Raw genomic sequence first — 19,871 nt, forward strand, 5'->3', positions numbered from 1 at the left:
GATGTAGTTGTGAATATTTTCATTTTTCTTTAAATTTAACTAGTGATTAATCATCAATCTGTATTCTCCAACATAAAATGACATCCTTTAATTTATTTTTATTTTTTATTTTCTTATTTCATAATAAAAGTAATGCAGATCTTTTGCGTTTTTTATTTCATGTGAATAGTTCACTGTTACAATTGGGTCAAAATTAATTTAGATCAACCAATTTTCATTATTAATTTCTTTCGCATATATTATAAGAGAAAATTCAAGACACGCACACAGATAAATATGTGTATGCAGTTCATACTAATACATGTGATGAGCTTCTTTTTATAGGTTTTATTAATAATATTATTTTTCAATTTTAAAATTTAAATGTAAGATAAGAATTTAATAATAGCAGAATTTCAACAAATTCAAGAGTAAAGTTATCCACTAGAATTTTTTTTGAGTTAAAAAAAAAAAAAAAAACTTAAATACACAAAGGAAGATTAAAAATAAAAATAAATTTAAGATTTTGATGTCAATTTTATTAATTTTATCATTAAATTTTTAATATATATATATTATAATTTAGATATTATATATGTTCTAGTTGTACTTGTATATTTTAAAAAAATATTTATTAACAATAATTATCCATACTATTAATTGAAAGAAAAAAGAGAGAGAGAGAGAGAGAGAGAGGCAATTTTCAATCTCTCTTTTCTGCTCATAATATTTTGAAGTATTTATTCTATTTTCAAAACTTCCTATTTGATATAAAATTTTTATTTAATAGACCATTTGATAGATTAAATTTCATTCATAATTGAAGGGAGATAGGAGCTAAAAAGAGCTGCTTTGCTCCAACAAGACTAGTTGGATCCGAAAGAGGCTTAGATATCTTGGGTTATGAAATATTAAAAGAAAAAAAATTATATATAACTACCAATATTTCTATTAATTATTGTCGGTTGAGAATGAACATCAAGTTTGAACAAGTCAAGTCAATCACATATTAACCACATGGCAAAAGACGTCTTCTAATTTAAAAACATTAGTTTTGTACCAATTACGTGATCAAAGGACCTCCCTTGGCCTAGGGGGAAAGTCAAGTCGGTCACATGTCAGCTACATTAAAAAAGACACATCTCTAAAGAGTTAGTTCAATCACATTTAGACGACATTAATCACCAAATTTAAGGTGCTTCTACAAGAGAAGAGAAGGAATTCAAGTTAGTCATATTATATCAATCATGTTACTAAGTTAGGGTACCTCAAGTTGATTGGTTAAGTACTTATTAACCATGTGGTCAAGAACATTTTTACCAACAAAAAAAAAAAGTAATAGACTATTTGCTAAGAATCAACCCCCCCCCCCCCCCAACATCTCTCACTCAAAAAAAAACAAAAACAAAAACAAAAAAATTGGAGGCCGTAACATTCAAACTAGACTTGGAGTTTCATGCCCTTAGAATGAAAAAAACAATTAATTGAGTCTTCCCAAGGCACTCACATCTTAGTATATACTCTTGCAAACCTCCGAGTCTAATGCAAAATCAACACGCATTTCCTACTTGATTTATATATATATACCCAAAATATATTACCTACTTAGAGGAGACCAGAGCGCAGCATTAATGAGGGGAGTTACCGCCCAAGTCAACCGCCACGCCGGAGCAATTGACGCCTGCCTTATAATGGCCAAAGCGATCCACGCCAACAAGGTAATAACAGGAGCGATCATGCCCACACCATAACTCACTAATAAATGGTGTATCACCCTCGGGTCAAACTCCTTCACTATAAATAGGGACTCGTAGAAGAGGCTAAGGTATCTCATTCTAAACTCTACTTTACTATTACATAAAAAACCTCTCAAGTCAATACCTGACTAAGGCATCGGAGAGATTCCCCGAAGTACACTCCGGGTCCTCCAAGTCTTACTTATTTATCTCTTTTCAGGTAGTTGTGATCAGGGATCGTGAAGGTCGTTCTATTTTTTACTACAATAGTTGGCACCGTCTGTGGGAACTTATTGAGAGGTTTTCTCTTTCAATTCTTGATCATGACTACATCAAATAATTGAAGGTCGATGCATTGGCTCGATTGAGATCGTCTAAAATGCTGCCATCCAACACCTAGACGTACTCGACACCGTCTGATCCATCGCCGATCAGGACCCTACCCAGCGCTAGCTCTTCATTCACGGCCTTGGATGGGACACTACCATCAAGAACCTCTACAATCTCTTCTCCACCTACGGTGACCAGGAAAAGTAAAGGGTACGGGTTTATCATGTTCAAGCACATCAATGGCGTTTTGCCCGCGTTGAGAAAGCCAAGTAAGAAAATTGACAGACGAATAACCGGGACCCAACTTGTGATATTGGGAAATTCTGGATATTATGCGAATCCGACTACAATTCATGTTTCTATGTGCAAGATTTATGTAGCCAACGTGCCTATTCTCAAGGTATGATTTTTTCTCCATCATACAATAATAATTCTTTAAAAAAAAAAAACAAATAGATGTCACAGTTTCAATGCTTGAAGAGCACTGCCTTGGTAGCTAATAATAATTAATAGAATGTTCAAGTTATTTAATTGATTGAACAATGACCTATGCCCCAAATGCATAGTGGGGTCATGACAACTACACTGCTAGTCAAATAAACAAAGTCAAGCTTTGAAATTCAAATCGGTTGGGCGAATGCACCATGGGGTTGGAAATAATGACTCTTGCACATTCATGTGTGCTGAACAGTGCTCTGAACAGTGAATTTGAAATTGCAATTGGAAATTTGAATTGAAATTGCAACGCACACTGAAATTGCACCTTTGTAGCAACTACAATCTACTAAATCCCAAACAGCAAAACCGAGCTCCTTAGTGACATTCTGTCGAGCACCTGGAGCCCAATCAACTAAAAAATCCACACCATAATCAAAACAAATAGTAACAAAATCACCGTCGTCAACAGTAGACATCTCGCAAATCTTAATCTCAAACTTCAATCTACCATGAGCATGAGTCACTTCCAAGTCTACAACCCCATGTCCAAAAAATCCAACTAGGAATAGCCTTCGATCGGAAACAAAGAGAGAACAACCATAAAATTGGTGCAACAACCAATCGGACATGAAATCCAACTAGAAAAGAAACTGAAACATCTACAAAACTTAAAGCCGCAAATGGTCAAACACATGGTGCACACACAATCATCGTACACACAGCTTTAACCCCTACGAAATCAAAATTGTAAATACCTCTTGGATTGAACAACCATCTTGGCATCAAAACCCATCAAAATATAAAACAAAATCAAATTCAATAATTCCACGTTACCCAGGATATCTGAGATGGAGAAAACACCGTCATCCTCACCGTTGGAAGACAACTTACACTTTATCTCCATCAAAAAAAACTAGAACTAGAACTCAAATGAATCATCCACCCCTCATTGGATGACGCAAAGAGCATCCAGCACCATTAAACGCTAAATCTTAAATTTTGAAATCAAAAAATCACCCGTTTGTTCATATCGATTTGGGGTCCGGGAGCTCGCAATTTTTAGATTGAAAAATTTTTGTTGCTGCCTTTTTCAAAACCTTAGAACAGCAAAGAGAACGAGGAAGGGAAAAAACCCTAGGTAGGAGTGGAAAAACAGGATCTTGATCATAGCATTAGAGGTCGCAAAAATGGAGTCTCGAGAATTGAACGGATGGATTTGGCGATTCTCCCTTGATTAACCTCAACTATCAAAACCATACTCACAAGAGATGCATTGATAAAAGCAATACCTTCTTTGTGAGGTTCACAGACTTGCAGGATTTGCGTCCCATAGTCCACGAAATCAAAATTCAGTGAGCGTGGAATCGGCCCATAGGGAGCGTCTTCCTAGAGAGGTTCCTTTGATCAAGTTAGTTTGTGAGAACAAAACCATTCTTCTGATACAAGAATGCTTGTCAAGCCTCCTACCAAATCCAATCTTATTTGACAAGGCAAGCTGTCCATGGTTTGTAATAAGTCTGTTTCAAATCCAGTATGATTATCACACTTTAACATCTTCAAAACATGATGCTGGTATTTCTGTTGGAGAAGACAGTGTTGCTACACATTTCAAGGCCCTGCGGGAGAAGAGATGCACGGAACAGCTCATTAGGCAAAGAAAAATTAGCTCAATTGAGGCCTGAAGACGGTCCAACCGATGAGCAACACTCATGAGGCCTAAAGATGCTCAGAAGATGAGCACAACTCATTAGGCAAAGAAGACCGGCCCAACTGATGAGCAATGCTTATAAGGCCAGAAGTTGCCTAAAAGATGAGCACGGCTCATTAGGCAAAGAAGACCGGCCCAACTGATGAGTAATGCTCATGAGGCCTGTAGATGCCCAAAAGATGAGCACGGCTCATGAGGCAAAGGATATCAGCCCAACTGATGAGTAACACTCATGAGGCTAGAAGATGCCCAAAAGATGAGCACGGCTCATTATGCAAAGAAGACCGGCCTAATTGATGAGCAACACTCATGAGATCCAAAGATGCCCAAAAGATTAGCACAACTCATTAAGCAAAGAAGACTGACCCAAAAGAGCTGCTCGACACAAATACCCCACGAAGAGCTGCTCAGCACAAATGTCTCATGAAGAGTTGCTCGACACAAATGTCTCATGAAGAGCTGCTCGGCACAAATGCCCACGAAAAGCTGCTCGACACAAATGCCCCATGATGAGCGACTCGACGCAAATGCCCCGCGATGAACTACTCGGCACAAATGCCCCACGATGAGCTGCTTGGAAAAAATGTCCAATGATGAACTGCTCGGTAAAAATGCCCCTATGAAAAGCTACTCAGCACAAAGGCCCAACGGAGAACTGCTCAGCAAAGCCAAAAGCGTAGTTGGATTGGCTTGGGTAAGCCAAAGGGTGCCCCAAACCTGGCTCGGCAAGCTGTAGATAAAGAGGCAACGAACAGGGTAAAAAAAATAATAAAATAAAATGAAATAAAATAAAATAAAATAAACACGCAACATTATTTCAAATCAGGTCATCATCCGGGATCAGACACAACTAGGCTCCACAAAGCCTAACAAGAACAACTTTCAAACTTTAGAAACGACTTTCAAAATTCAAAACTAAAGGGGGGACAACTGATATAGCCAAAATATATCACCTACCTAGAGCATACCAGAGCGCAGCATTAATGAGGGAAGTTACCACCCAAATCAACCGCTAGGCCGGAGCAATTGACGTCCGCCTTATAATGGACAAAGCGATCCACACCAATGGGGTAATAACAGGAGCAATTCACACCCACGTCATAACTCACCAATAAATGATGTATCACCCTCGGGTCAAACTCCTTCACTATAAATAGGGAATCAAAGAAGAGGTTAAAATATCTCATTCTAAACTCTACTTTACTGTTGTATAAAAAATATCTCAAGTCAATCCTTGACTTAAGCATCGGAGAGATCCCCCGGAGTACATTCTGGGTCCTCCAAGCCTTGCTTAATTGTCTCTTTTCAGGAGGTCGTGATCAGGAATCGTGATATATATATATGCCAAATATTTTTTTAGATTTTATAGGTAATTTTTTATCATCTAATTAAAATATTTTAAATTTTTATTTGGGTAAAAGACATTGATATCTTCAGAGATTTTAAAATTTTATTGACTTGTCTTGAAATTTTAAAAATATCCCAGACCTCCCTTAAAATTTTTATTTTTATAAAATAAATTTTTTTGACAAACTTCAAGGAATGTTCCTATAATTTTTGAAATCTTAGAAAAAAATTCTTAACATTTTTGAAATCTTTTTTTTGCTGTGATTTTCTATCAATCCTACCTCTAGAAAAATTAGTGTCTTTTCCCTTTTTCTTTTTTATATATGTTTATTTTTTTTTCTTTTTTTCTTTTTTTTTTTTGGAGTGGAAGGAGGAAAATTTGTAAAGCTTGGACAAGGATGGAAAACTAAAAACCATAATTTGTACTCCACGGAAAAGCAGTTTAAATTATCCATCAATCCAATCAAGGGTTGCTTCCAGGAAAGCAAACCCCACGCCTCATGACTCATCACTCATCACTCATTGAAAATATAATTTTAATTTTAATTTTAGGTCTTCTTTCTCAAATAACTTTCTATTGTAGCTCCTTAAACAATAATTTTCAAAAATTCCCTATGTGAGTGAACGAAAAATCATAAATAATGAAAGTTTTTTGTAGGCCAGCGCGAAATGTGTATGATAATAAAAATATGTTCCAAGGGTTTGATTGGCCAAATATGAAACTAACGCACAGAAATCATGTCCGCATTCGGACTTTATCCTAATCAGTGAGACTTAAGAGCAAACGACGCTGATCTATAGATTTTGTATCGCATCAGGACTCGTTAACAACTGGAGTTACTATGTAAATTTTATATATATATATATATATATATATATAAGATAAAGAATGTCAAAATCAATTTGAAAAGACTTCAGAGGAGAAACATAGGCTTAGAGTGCACTAATATTTAAAAACCAAACGCTGTATATATAGAAGGCACTTGGTAACTTGTGAATTACGTGAGCACGCCATATTACTGTACTTGGAATGATGAGTTAACTTAAAATAATTGATGATCATGATGGCCCATCTTGTCAAGTTATTGAATTATTGTCCTATTAAATTTCTTATTAAAATAGAATAGATTATAATTTTTTCAATTTACGCTTTATTGTTATAATTATTAGGTGATTTGTGATTTTTTTTTTTTAAAAAAGTCTTTTTTGAATATATTATAGTTCAAAATAAGGTTTATATTAATTAATTTACCTACCATGGAGTTTATGTCTTGAAAATAAAATAAGATAAAAAGTAGAAAGAAATATAACACAAATTACATAAGCATATTATATTTTAAAAAATAAAAACTAATTATACAAAAACTTGTTTGTTCTTTAGTATCTTTTTGTCAAAATTTTATAACTCATAAAACAATTATTCATAAGTCACGGATTCGATTTTCCCTATCGGTGAATTACCGATGTGCGTCAAAAAGCGAGCAACTTTCACTCCCTTGGATTGGTGTCCCACTATAATATCTAATGTGACGCAATGATACCTGGAAACCCTAGGTTATCTGAAAAAAAAAATAATAATAATTATGATCCACAAGTCACTCATTAATTTCCTAAAAAAAAAATTGTACAAGGATGCCCCTCCCCTACCCCTATCCCATGATCCTAAAATTTGGAAGGAGTGGAATTTAGGAGGATCAAACTATAGGCTCCATAAATAAGCCAGACAATAATTAATCACTAGATCAAAATCCGAGCTTAGAAATACTTTTTTTTTTATTCTTTTGATAAAGAGGACAACACCTTCATTCTTTATTAAAAAAACTACTCACTTATGGCGGAGGAAAACCGTAATTCTAATAAAACAAACTACAAACAAATAAAAGCGAAACATAATGAAAAGGAAAACAAGACAAAATGACACATTAACTTAAAAACACCTCATATTGGAGATTGTAAAATACACACGCATAATTAATATAAATCCAAAACCCTAATCATAATAAATAAGCACCCAATTGATTAAACCATGCGCACAACTTTCTATAATTTTCTTCGTTGTCTCTTTCTACTATTTTCTCCACCCATCCCTTTTAAGCAACTACTTACTTACCCACTTTGTATACATATAAATCATGAGCAATTGCTAATGACCCATTTTAGGAGTGCACCCGCAATAACTCCCCACTCTCTTTTGAGTAATTATTACGACTTGTACACACTCATTTCTTTGACACTAGCTTGCCATAAACAATTAACTGGTTATTATCCATTAAAGGAAAACTGTCCTCATGCTTTGATCTCTCCTTAGTGGGAGTATTAGTGGCAACCACCATTCGATGGATATACTTTTTGCGACAAGGGAGATTGAGACTTCCTAAATTAATCTTCTCTTTTTATGATGTTTTGTTAGGTTTAATTTGGGGTGAGCCGAACAAACCCCCAAATAATTTTAGGATATTTTTCTGTAAAATCAAACCTAAAAATTCTATCAAGGCCCAATTCACCTATACCACTAAATCTCACACTAAGCAAAAAGTGTTGAGACAATAACTTTATTTAATATCAAAATTAAGCCACTCAGCACCGTTAATTGATAATATAATTTAATTAGCATAACTCATAATTATGTTTCTGGGGCAAGCACGCAGTTCAAATTTAATTTTAACTCTATATTTAAGCACAAGTCAACATAGCCGTACGCAAAAGAAAAGATGTAATATATATATATATATATATAGATAGATAGATAGGTAGGTAGTAGTAGAGTACTGATCATCATCAGGCTCCCTCGCCATCTTCATCTTCATCTTCAACTTCATATTCTTTCTGTTACATATTGCTTATAATTCTATTTCAAGGAGCTGGTATGGCTATGGAGGAGGGAGGTGAGATGGGAGATTTCTGCAGTGGCTATCTGGTGGTGAACCCAGAAGAAGCAACCATTTTGGATCTCCTTCGCTTGCTGTGCTCCGGTGCTGATGGGGAAGGAAGAGGGTTCATAGATTGCTCGCCGGAGAAGAAGAAGCTGGTTCTTGAAGATTTCTGGGGGAGATGGCTCATCTTCGTCTCCATTCTAGCACAGAAAGTCCTTCAATTGTGCAAGAAGCCCATGGCCCAGATAGGGTCCCTGCTCGAGCTCTGGCTCAATCTCTTGTCAAGCAATGGCGGCACCCTCCCCAAACTCTTGCTCAATATCTTAAGAGGTTTCCCATACAAAATATATATATATACCCATCATCACTGATCTTCTTTGCTTCAATAATTTCTGTTTCCTGCGCTCTCTTTTTTTTTTTTTATTATTTTTTGGGTCCAATGGATGGAAAGAATGTTTTTGAAATATTCTATGATACAAATAACGAGAAGTATTTCATCTCTCATGCGTCTGATTCAAATTGTAACATGTGTGTAGGGAAGGTGGTGATACCAGATAGAGGGTCTGCAACATTCTCGTCGGTGATCGGAAATCTTGACGAGCGAGTAGAATTAGACCGGCGAATCAGGTGGTATGATCATGGTGACAGAATGAGGTATGAAGCTTCCTTGGCCGTCATGGCTGCAAAGTTGTCATACGAGAATGAGGCCTTCATCCGCACCGTAGTCACAGATCATTGGGAGGTATAGTCATTCATGATACACATTAATTAATTTTTTTAGGAAATTAAGAAAAAAAAACACAAAAGACTTTACTTTTTGGTTGTCAAGGAAAATTTTATGTAAGTGAAAAAATAATAATTTTTTTTCACACATCATTAGTGTTTTATTTTTTAAAAATTTTAATCCAAACAAATCCTAAATGTTAATGTGATAAAAATAGTTGAATTCATAGTTAATATATCATTGTACGAAAATAATAGAAGAGCGTAGCTTTGAAATACCCTTGATCAAATCATAAGTGACATTAAGAAGTTATAATCGGCACTTAACTATAAATCAAAAAATTAATTAGCTAAAATGGTGCATTTGTTAATTCAAAAGAATGTTGAATATTTTTTTTTTTTGAAAAAATTCATATATTCTTTGTGCATGTGCAGATGACATTCTTGGGTTCCTACAACTTCTGGAATGGTAAGAATTCAACACACATCCTCAGAAGTCACGACTTAGGTATCATTAATTAAGTCTGGTGGAGAGAGACTTGTTTTTGTCAAGCCCGTATGACTTTTGGTCTGGTGAAATATTTGGAACACACAAATGTGGATAATCCAATTCCCTGTGCCAAACTCAAACCTCTTCATCCTACTTAGCTTAGAACTTAATTTCCAATACAAAAATTCCAAATTTCAAGCTCTAGCCATGTTACAATGTTTCCTACTTCTAAGACAAACAATATTTGACTTAATTAGGGCTAATGAGCTTAATCGTTGCCTTGAAAGTTTATCCTACTCTAGCGTGCTAATTGAAATTATGTCTCAAGCAAGGTACTCAAAGTTATGAGACATAAAACTATTTATCAGGTTAAGCATCAAAGAGATCCACGAGAAAGCACAAAAGCCTTTGAATAGCTCATTTTCTTTTTGTAAACTCATAGTACTCAAAATTATGAGACATAAAACTATAATTATGAACCTAGCAACCTCTATATGGACCTTTATTTTTAGTTTTAGCTGGCATAGACGAAACATTGAAATGATGAACTAATTTTAAAATATGTTCAATCATTTAATGTTTCCTTTTTTCGCATTATGTAGTATACATTTTTTTCTTGGAAGATTAATTTAACTAGAATGGGAGTAGTGCATCCCCATCTTAATTTTGTGTTTATTTTGTATAAATTTAGACGATCAAGTTTAAGACACAATCTTCAAACTCCCAAAATAAATCTCACTCCACAATTTGTAATGAAATAGAATCATAAGTCACAATTCAACCCATAATTACAACTAACACAAATCTTTTATATACATTAAAAATCTAGAGAAAAATTAGAATTTTAAGTTCATATCATATAAAATTATTAGTTGTCATTAAAAGTCTCAATTTAATTCTAATATTTATTTTATGATAGAAAATGCATTTCCATCCTGAAAAAGTTTGCAATATATATATATATATTAACATGTGATTGGCCTCTAAGGTTCAGCCTATCACTATGGGGCTCAACCTTAGCTTTCAGCCCACCTATACATTCTTATGTTACAACCCATCCACATTTATGCCCTTCATTTTTATTTTTTATTTTTTTTGGAATATCGCCGGGTGTCCACGTGCGTTTTACGCTCCGTGACTAATCCCACGTCCCGTAAAGCTGACCCCACAACTCCATAGAGAAGGTAAATTTTAGAAACCTATCGAACCCAAGAGACAATTATTGCTGACCGTCAAGTGGCACACTAAGAATTTGCCCTACCACCTGAACTGGGGTTTTTTATGCCCTTCATTATTGGCCAGCTGGCATGTTGTTTGCCTATACATTATTAATTGTTGCAAGGGCCTTTGGCGCTGAGTCACGAAAGCATGTTTCTATTCCATGGAGTAACATAATATTTAATATTCTATATGAGTGAATTTTTCAAAGAATTATTTTTATACAAGTTTTATTCTATTTATTATTCAAAATGCCTATTATTTTTGCATACCAAACGTAACCTATGTATCATTTAGCATAACAATATTTGAGAGCAGATTATCAGGAAAAACTATCAACACAAGCCTTCATGTTCAAGGACACCAAAGCTGATCCTGAGCTCATCGTGGTGGCATTTAGAGGCACTAGCCCTTTCGACGCAGATGATTGGCAGGTGGATGCCGATGTCTCGTGGTTGGAGCTGGAGGGTGTCGGCAAAATGCACGCTGGCTTCATGAAAGCCCTCGGCATGCAAAAGGGGAGGGGTTGGCCAAAGGAGATTGCCCAAGAAGGGGAACGAGCTTATGCCTATTACGCCATCAGACAGAAGCTGAGGGAAACTATGGAGAAGGAAGAGAGGGCAAGATTCGTAGTGACGGGGCACAGCTTGGGCGGAGCGCTGGCACTTCTGTTTGCAGGGATTCTGGTTTTGCACGAGGAGAGAGAAATGCTGGAGAGGTTGGAAGGGGTGTACACGTTTGGGCAGCCGAGGGCGGGAGACGAGCAGTTTGGGTTGTTCATGGAGGAGAAGTTTAGAGGGCATAACGTGAGGTACTTCAGGTACGTTTACTGCAATGACATGGTGCCCAGGCTGCCTTATGATGGCAAAGCTCTTTTCTACAAGCACTTCGGAGAGTGCCTCTACTACAACAGCTGCTATCAAGGAAAGGTAGTTAATAAATTTAAGTGTTATAGCTCTCTCTCTCTCTGTTGTTTGATTGTCCTTGGAACTCAGATTGTAGGGGAGGAGCCGGACAAAAACTACTTCTCCATGTGGTGGGCAATTCCGAAGAGCTTGAACGCACTTTGGGAGCTTAGTAGGAGTTTCATTATCCCTTACATGGAGGGTCCAGACTACAAAGAGGGATGGTTTCTCAGATTGTTCAGAGTGATTGGCCTGTTTATTCCGGGATTGTCAGCTCATTCTCCTCAAGATTATGTTAACTCTACGCGATTAGGATATTTGCCTAGCACGCTCTAGGGATCAATTCATTCAAGGAGTCGATAACCCTTCATTAGACAGGAAGAAATTAATGAAGTGGTGATTCTTCTATATATAGAACAGCTATAGATTGTAACACAGAGACTGTAGACAGCAATTGAACTAATTTTCACTGAGAAAAAAATAAGACCAGTAATTTAAATGCAAAGGGTGTGCTTGAGAATTGAGATCCATCCTACAAATATCTTCCATTAAATATAAAGCCAACTCAAATGAATTTACTGTAATCCCATTCAAGAGGGGGCAACCACAAGTAGAGATGATGCTGAAGTTTGATATAGGTACATATACATACATTCATTATTTAGACAAATCCTTTTCTATTTATCTTCTTTTGAACACCGTGAGTACCTGAGAGGCTGACGCTGCAATCAAAATCCCTCCCACATCTTGAAATGTGTATGGGCCATTGGCGCATCATTTCTTGCCACTTAGTGTCAAAACGGTACGTTCCCAGTGCTGTAATGCATTCAGTCATCTGCTTTGCACTCTTTTCGGATTTTTTACTGAATAACCATCTTCTGCTCCATGGCAAATACACCTTTTGTTGGCACCAAAATACATTTATAGATCGCATGGACAGGCTTTGGATGCCATGTAGAAACAAACAAAACCATGAACAAATTAAAAAAGCTTGTTGCCGATTGGATGTTGAATTGAGTTATGACTAGATAACATGAATTCCGACAAGATAACATGAGTTCTGACCAGGCAGCATATAATTATACCAATGATGAACAACTATGTCTTCATAATTGGCGTATTGCACAGAGCTTGCTGTACTGAATAGCTAGTAGTAGCTAATTGTAACACATTCAAATTGTTATTAATAGCTAATGGGTAACACATTCAAATTGTCAGATGTAACGCATTGTGTATACTGCAAGGAATCAACATTTTCATATAACATATTTCAAATTTAACTGAGAAGCTAAAGATTTAAAAAGTAAAATAAAAGAAATTACAGAAAGCTTATATGCGGGGGGCTGGCAGGGAGAGAGACCCCCTAAACTGGGCAGCACACACCACACTACATTGCTCACAAATAATTTTTTCTCTTTTTCCCTTACCCTGAATATTTTTCCACTCTTCATTTCCCTTAAGAGCCCAAGATTAGCCTGTTTGCATTTTAATCAAGGGATGAAAAATAATGTTTAAATAAATAAAATGAATTTAGTTTAACTAAAAGAAAAGTGAGCTGATAACATTAAAAAAAAAAAAAAATTACAGTAATGTTGGTTTTCTGACTGCAGTTTTTCTTGAAAACCAAAGCTTGATTAAAAAAACATTAAAATTTGAACTTGAAAATCACTATAAAAAAAAAAATCTTCAAAACAGTCTAGCTTTAGTACAATTTTCAGTAATTTCTTTACAAAAATTTAGCCACTACGGCAGCTAGAAATTTTTCTTGAGCACCCTCGGCACCTCTCCAACGCCTACCAGAACCATCCCCCAGTCCCCTCTCTTCCACCATTGTTAGCCACATTAAACAAGATCAACCATTATTTCCTAAATAAAAATTATTGAAAGAATTTGAAACTTAAAAACAAAGATGATGTACAGAAAAGGTTGTTACCTATTGTTAAAGGCCGAGAAACCGGAGAACAGAAGATTGGATGAGGTATTAGAAAGCATGGCAGGTAAAGCAGCCACTCAGTGAACCCATGTGACGTGTCCTACGGAATGATAAAGCCTTATGGGAAGTCTTGACAACTTGATGGGCCTGGTTGACTAACACTGAGCTCCTCATTTCTTGAGCTTTCTTCTGAGCTGATCTCAGCTTGTTCATAATTTTATCCATCGAGGATGATCGCTTCTTTTCCAATTTCATCTGTTATTCATATGTTCTCAGTCAATCAGGACAGCATTATCAAATGCTTGTGCCCCCATTTTATGAAACAAGGAAGCAATATTGCACCGTGCAAAATTACCAGAAAACACCAGCATCTTATCGTTCTATAATCCTGGTAACAATATTTGAACATGCAACATTTACACTCCATAATGCCACAATCTAAGAAAGTTCTTTGTTTTTAATTCCTTTTTTAATGAATGCAATAATAATGATGAACCCAGTCCAAGTGGGTTCATAGTAGGAAGGAGCACTGACCAGAGCACATCAAAAAATTGATGATTAAAAAAGAAAAACTAGGTCCATATTCCTGCATGTTTAGTTCCCGTATAAACTATATCCATAAATACGAATTCACACATGCTAAAAATAAATTTCATTAATTTTCTTCTAGTAGGCAAAAATATATGCATTTTCTGCAGCATTTTGAACTAATCAGTCACATTCCAACCATGCATGTTATGCTGGTCATAAGATAATCTGGAATTTTATAATGCTTTTTCACTTCCCCCATTAACACGCTAGAGTCATTCAAACCATAGTAACCAGAAAACACTACCACCCTAGCGAACCACATATTGGTACAAACTTTCCAAAACATGGTATATTTTCATTCTAGACCACAAAATCTAACAATTCAAAATTTTAATTCAATATTTTTTACATAACTTCTTACTAGTTAAAAATAGGGAATTTTGCACTTTAATTTTATTTGTCATAATTAATATATATTTCACAGCAGAAAATCTCCTCTAGATTAGTGACATTACACTTTTTTTCACCAATATATCTATTTAAGCATACCCCACATGTTCCACCATTTTAGAGCATGAGCTGTACCACAATCCCATTCCCATTCGTGGAATGGGAATATTCCACATTCTAGTTGACATTGATTCAGACTCTAGTAACTAAGGAAACTTCAAATTTAAACAATAAGTGGGAAAAATACCTCTAGTTTTCGAATGGCTGCCTCTGCTTTTGCTTTCTGTAGGTTCTCCCATGCAGTGATCTTGGCTTCCTCCCTTTTTACCCTGAAAAAATAAGGTCCATATTAGTATCAGCTTTAATTTCACATGCATGCAATTCAATAGTAATTACTCACATATATTGAGCTAAATCAAATGGCATTTCTAGCAGCCAGTCAGGACAATATCACTCTCCTGAAAGCATCTATATTTTAGGGTTACAACACTGCAGACAGGGTTTGGATAGGTGGGATTTTCATTTTGCATGTTATTCAATACTTTTTACACACATTTTGGGCTTGAACAAATCCTAATGTCAACACCAGTGAGAACATATATTACCCATGAAAAAGCGCACAAGGCTTTTGACTTAAAATATTAGGACAGGGTTTAGTGGCTCCAAAAATCAAGCAGTCAGGAGGAATCTTTGCAACTCGTACAAGACTCACATCCACAAGAGCAGAAGAAGTTCAGAGAAATGGTTACTTGAGAAGCATTTTGCTAATCACAATATTTTTTTGGAAATTTTGATTTTGAGTTCTAATAGATGAGACAGAGCAGACTCCTTGAGATGGAAATATTCTGAATTAAAGACTATAAATACGAGACAGAATTTATGGTTGGTCTGCATTCTGATGTACAAGGCCATCTAACATCAACGGAAGAGTTAAACTTAGAGAATCATGCTTCTGAGATAGAAGCGTTTCATTTCACCAAAATTTTCACTAATCACTTCCAGAGCTACCCTCCATATCCTGTTGAACATACTCCTGAAAATACCTATAAAAAAAAGAGGGAAAAACATGAATGAAGCAATTAAGTGCACATACTTTGAAATGCTCTTTGCTGTCTCCGAAAGTTCCCAAGTTGAAGATTGGGCACCCACAGCCTTCTTTTTCCAGTCATCAACATTCTCAGAGCTTTTCCCAGGAATTCGACCTTTATGCTTCTTCGACCACCTTGTCACAGTAACACGTTCATCTACCTGCACATCCCTGACTTCCAATCTAGATGAATGAGCACCCTCTGGAATAGGTGTGACGGAGAGAGTAGGAGTGAAAGAAGGCCTCCTTTTGGGAGATGAGTGGGTGCTAGACTCGGGGCTCATTTGGGTTGCCATATCCCTTCTTGACACAGAAAATGAAATGTTGGTAGCTGCATCCTTAATGCTATCAAGATTCTCATCTGGGAATTTGGTTCAAGATGATATTAATATACATATATATAGAATCCAACAATCTTTCACAATTACAATATATCCAAGCTTAGTATCATAAAAAACTGACATCATGTATTAATTTTTCGTCTCATTTGGACATTTCGAGAACCTGTATCAACATACTTTTAACTCATCTTTAGGTGCAACAAGAAAAATATAATATTAAAAAAAAAGTACATAAACAAGTTTGCCGTATACTATGCATAAAAATTCTGCACCTTATATCCATATTCATAAGCATAAAAATTACTCCAGAAAGTATCACCGAGATGAATCTGGCGCAACAAAAAAGGCATGTAAAATTGTATTATTCATTAAGTTTACAAATCTCAACTACTAATAAAAGGAAGCACCGACGGTTTCAATCTTCATTTTTATAAGTATATTTCTTCCATATATTCATAATTTAAATAAACTTTTTAAGTGATGGATAAATTATTGAACTGACAACTTTATAAATAACTGCAAATATTTTCCAGATTTTCACCTTCCTATCCATAGCTACCCAAAAACTAGTCCTGACTACCAAATACCATAAAACGCACAAAAGACATGAAAATTTATATCTAAATTCATCCACTCATAAACTATACAACATCCTGTTTGTACTTCTAAACAGAACTGGGAGGCCCATTTTGAGAACCTTTATACATAACCCCATTTCATAGCATATACAAATTGTTCAATTTTCTAAGCTGGGAACCAAATGGCTCCTGGAAATTGACTGCTAGACGCAAGCAGCACACCACCATTCGTTTTGAAATAAATCATCTCCTGTAAGAAGGAAATTGGTAAATTTTTACTGCTAAATAATTTAAATGCTACTTTGTGCTAAATGCCATCTCTTCGCCACAGAAAAGCTGCCAAGTAATAATGTAACAGAGATGTTATGGTGGAAGCTGAGCCCAAATATAGTTCGGCCAACATTAATATGGTAATTTACCTTCATTCTTCACTAATATTTTGGTAATTTAACTACTAGAGAAAAAAAAATGATAGGACAAATTACTCCCATTATTCATCATTAATCAAAATAAAAGCTGCCAAGTAATAATGTAACAGAGATATTATGGCGGAAGCTGAACCCAAATATAGATCGGCCAACATTAATATGGTAATTTACCTTCATTCTTCACTAATATTTTGATAATTTACCCATAGATAACCTTACTGTAATTTTCAAATAATAGGACAAGTTGCTCCCATTATTCATTATTAATCAAAATAAAAGCTGACAGCAAACGACCAATTGTGGGTTCCGCTGTACCGTCTTCATAATTTCACGGAAATTATAATATTTACATGATCATGGCTTTGATTGTATGCAAGTTGAGCATAAAAAATTAGGTTATGGCTAAAAAAAACTAGCTCAAAAGGAGAAAAGTCCATACCTAGAGAATCAAGCAAGGATGACTGGCCTAGCACTTCAGTACACCCGTGCACGCTCGCTGAACGAGCCATGCAAGGCTCTGTTTGAGCCGAAACCGCTACGCCACGGCCGTCAAATGGCACCGCCAATCCATCCGCCGTCATCACCCCAGCAGAAAACGGCGAGCTCGGCATGAAATTTCCAACATTACCTCCCTCAAACATCGACACCACCGGTGAGTACAGCGAATAGTAAGCAATCCCTGGCGGCCCAAGAGGCCCACTCTTCGCCTTGGGCCTTCTATGCGGCGGAGGCAAGGCCGGCCTGATGCCACCATCTCCCGATACCGGGCTGAAGATCCACCTCTCGGCATCTTCCCACTTGGACGGCAAGGTCCTCCCGTTATTGAACGGCAACAGAGCCGCAGACACCTGCCTCCGGTTCGTATGCGTGTGCGACGGAACTCGCTCCGAACTCCAACCTTTTTGAACTCCGACACTGTTGTGCCGATAGTTCGGCGTGCCGGGGCTCGGAAAAGTACCGGGATGTCGAGATGAAACTGAGCTTTTCTTCATGACTCCCAGTCTAGGCGAAGAGGTTGTAGCATTGTTCAGATCTAGCGAAGCAGGTCTTCGCCTGTCTGGTTTCTTCGATACTGCTTCAGATCTGGATCTTCGTTCCCGGCATTCTGATTAATGGAATGTGTATTGTTAGGGTTTCGAATGGGTTGAATCAAAACTAAGTTATGGATTAGTTGGATTTGAATTGTTTGTACCTTTGATAGCTTGAGAGAAGGAGCTTCTAGCTGAATCTTGGGGATACGCTTCGTCCTCTGTTTCTCCTCCGTAGCCTTGTTTTTGACCAGCGTATAATTGAAGTAAACAGTGAGTGGATGAGTGAGTGAACGAAATTTAAAATCTGTTAGGGCCTTATGCTTTTCTTTATATATATATTCAAAGGCCCTAATCTTGCAGGGGTACCTTTTGTTTTTTCGGCTTTTCTGGTCAGGCGACTGCTCTTGTGTACTGTAGACTTGTTTGGATCTAGATCTGGACCACTCGAACTCTCACAGACATCATGTCCTGCCAAATGCTGGATAAAATCATAGATTTTAACCTTACGAAGTCGACGACACTGAAAGTTGAAATTTACAAACTAGATTTGATGCAATCGAAAAACAGTATTGCCTGTTCGGAACCTAAAATCAAATCGATCGCCGTTGCATCATTTTATTCCTGAAAATTTTCCACTACTCAATCCTTTTTTAGAACAAAATAATAAAGCAAGAGGCCGTAAATAGAACACCTTGATCTGAGATACCATTCTAGAGAAGCAGAGAAAAAAAAGGAAAAATATAATGCTAAATTGCTAACATTGTTGCCTGCGCATTGAGCGCAAATCATCTAAGCAAGGAAACAAGATTAAAAATCAAACACCGACATGCCAGTCGATAATAGCTGGTGAAAGAAACACATGCCGATTGATCAGGCATTCAGCCAAAAAATGCAACTCAACTAAGACAACAAAAATCCGTTCACTCAACTCTCTGCTCACCGCACATGCAATCAGTTTCAAGCTTTTCAGACCTAAAATCGCAAATGATTTTGAGGAAATCAGGAATGGCAAGCTGCGGAATTACCTGGGAGATTTCAGAGACGAGAGAGTCTTGATCGTGACCGTCGGAAGCAAAGGAACAGCGGTCAACGCTGGCAGAAGCGGAGGAGAACACGCTGAAATTGGATTCCAGAGTGAAAATCACAGAGTCGGGACTAGCATCGCGAGGCCTGAGACTCGATCTCAACGAAAGGTTCTGATCTTGAAACCCCGGCTCCGGCATTTTCAAACGCTTCTCATCACACTAGCTCGCTGGGAAACAGAGAGAGAGATCGAGCCAATACATCAACTCGTCACTGAAGAAGAGCTTATGGCGGGCGACAGAGGGTGGTTTTTAAGTGATAATCACTGATTAGTGTCGCTAATCATCATTAATAAAACTCAAGAAGGGTAAAAAGGAAAAGAAAGGACAAGAATTTGGGGCTTTTAGGTCAAAATAATCATGGGTAATGAGGACTGCCTGCCTTAATCAAGCACGCCGGAGGAGCTTCCCTTCTTTTAACGCTGCGTCTTTCACCGTTTTGAGTCTCTTGACCGATTTGACCATGAATTTGACCGGGACATGTTAAATGACCGTAGGGCCCTCGGATGATCTCCCGGGATTCTATCTGCCACGTATGATGACTTGAACAATAAGAACATTTTGCTACCTTTCACCTTTTTTCTTGTTCTTTTTGCTTTGTTTGAATTTTATGTTTGGATATATTTTTTTAAGGCCACGTTTTTTTTAAAAAGCTTTGATTTT

General features: G+C 36.7%; 2 protein-coding genes across 5 annotated transcripts; one reads left to right on the forward strand and one right to left on the reverse strand.

The window, feature by feature from the left end:
- The first annotated feature begins 8,262 nt into the window (after nucleotides 1-8,262).
- On the forward strand, nucleotides 8,263-12,267 carry LOC131161891 (triacylglycerol lipase OBL1-like). Its single transcript, XM_058117909.1, has 5 exons — nucleotides 8,263-8,741; nucleotides 8,948-9,153; nucleotides 9,570-9,603; nucleotides 11,161-11,771; nucleotides 11,838-12,267. The coding sequence occupies exons 1-5, from the start codon at nucleotides 8,405-8,407 to the stop codon at nucleotides 12,081-12,083; spliced, it is 1,434 nt and encodes a 477-aa protein (XP_057973892.1). The 5' UTR covers nucleotides 8,263-8,404; the 3' UTR covers nucleotides 12,084-12,267.
- Nucleotides 12,268-19,641, reverse strand: LOC131161890 (uncharacterized). 4 transcript variants are annotated; one of them, XM_058117908.1, is made up of 8 exons: nucleotides 19,152-19,641; nucleotides 18,493-18,604; nucleotides 18,288-18,362; nucleotides 17,535-18,200; nucleotides 15,755-16,109; nucleotides 14,909-14,990; nucleotides 13,681-13,935; nucleotides 12,268-12,688 (listed from the first exon to the last, which is right to left on the reverse strand). In XM_058117908.1, the coding sequence occupies exons 1-7, from the start codon at nucleotides 19,347-19,349 to the stop codon at nucleotides 13,729-13,731; spliced, it is 1,695 nt and encodes a 564-aa protein (XP_057973891.1). In that variant the 5' UTR covers nucleotides 19,350-19,641; the 3' UTR covers nucleotides 12,268-12,688; nucleotides 13,681-13,728. The 4 variants fall into 4 exon arrangements, with proteins under 4 accessions (XP_057973891.1, XP_057973890.1, XP_057973888.1 ...); XM_058117907.1 differs by having other exon boundaries at nucleotides 12,268-12,625; nucleotides 19,152-19,583; XM_058117905.1 differs by having other exon boundaries at nucleotides 12,268-12,904; nucleotides 19,152-19,583.
- Between the last annotated feature and the right edge of the window lie 230 nt (nucleotides 19,642-19,871).

The sequence above is a fragment of the Malania oleifera genome, chromosome 8, assembly GCF_029873635.1.
Source record: "Malania oleifera isolate guangnan ecotype guangnan chromosome 8, ASM2987363v1, whole genome shotgun sequence".
NCBI classification, from domain to species: domain Eukaryota; kingdom Viridiplantae; phylum Streptophyta; class Magnoliopsida; order Santalales; family Ximeniaceae; genus Malania; species Malania oleifera.

Excerpts from the sequence above, each read along its gene's own strand:
- LOC131161890 (XM_058117908.1), bottom strand. The coding sequence starts at position 19,349 with ATGCCGGAGCCGGGGTTTCAAGATCAGAACCTTTCGTTGAGATCGAGT. Across the intron at positions 18,201-18,287 it reads CTTCTCTCAAGCTATCAAAG|AATGCCGGGAACGAAGATCC; the intron begins GTACAAACAATT and ends TCCATTAATCAG. Across the intron at positions 13,936-14,908 it reads CAGCCATTCGAAAACTAGAG|ATGAAATTGGAAAAGAAGCG; the intron begins GTATTTTTCCCA and ends TATGAATAACAG.
- LOC131161891 (XM_058117909.1), top strand. The coding sequence starts at position 8,405 with ATGGCTATGGAGGAGGGAGGTGAGATGGGAGATTTCTGCAGTGGCTAT. Across the intron at positions 8,742-8,947 it reads CTTGCTCAATATCTTAAGAG|GGAAGGTGGTGATACCAGAT; the intron begins GTTTCCCATACA and ends ACATGTGTGTAG. Across the intron at positions 9,604-11,160 it reads TTCCTACAACTTCTGGAATG|ATTATCAGGAAAAACTATCA; the intron begins GTAAGAATTCAA and ends ATTTGAGAGCAG.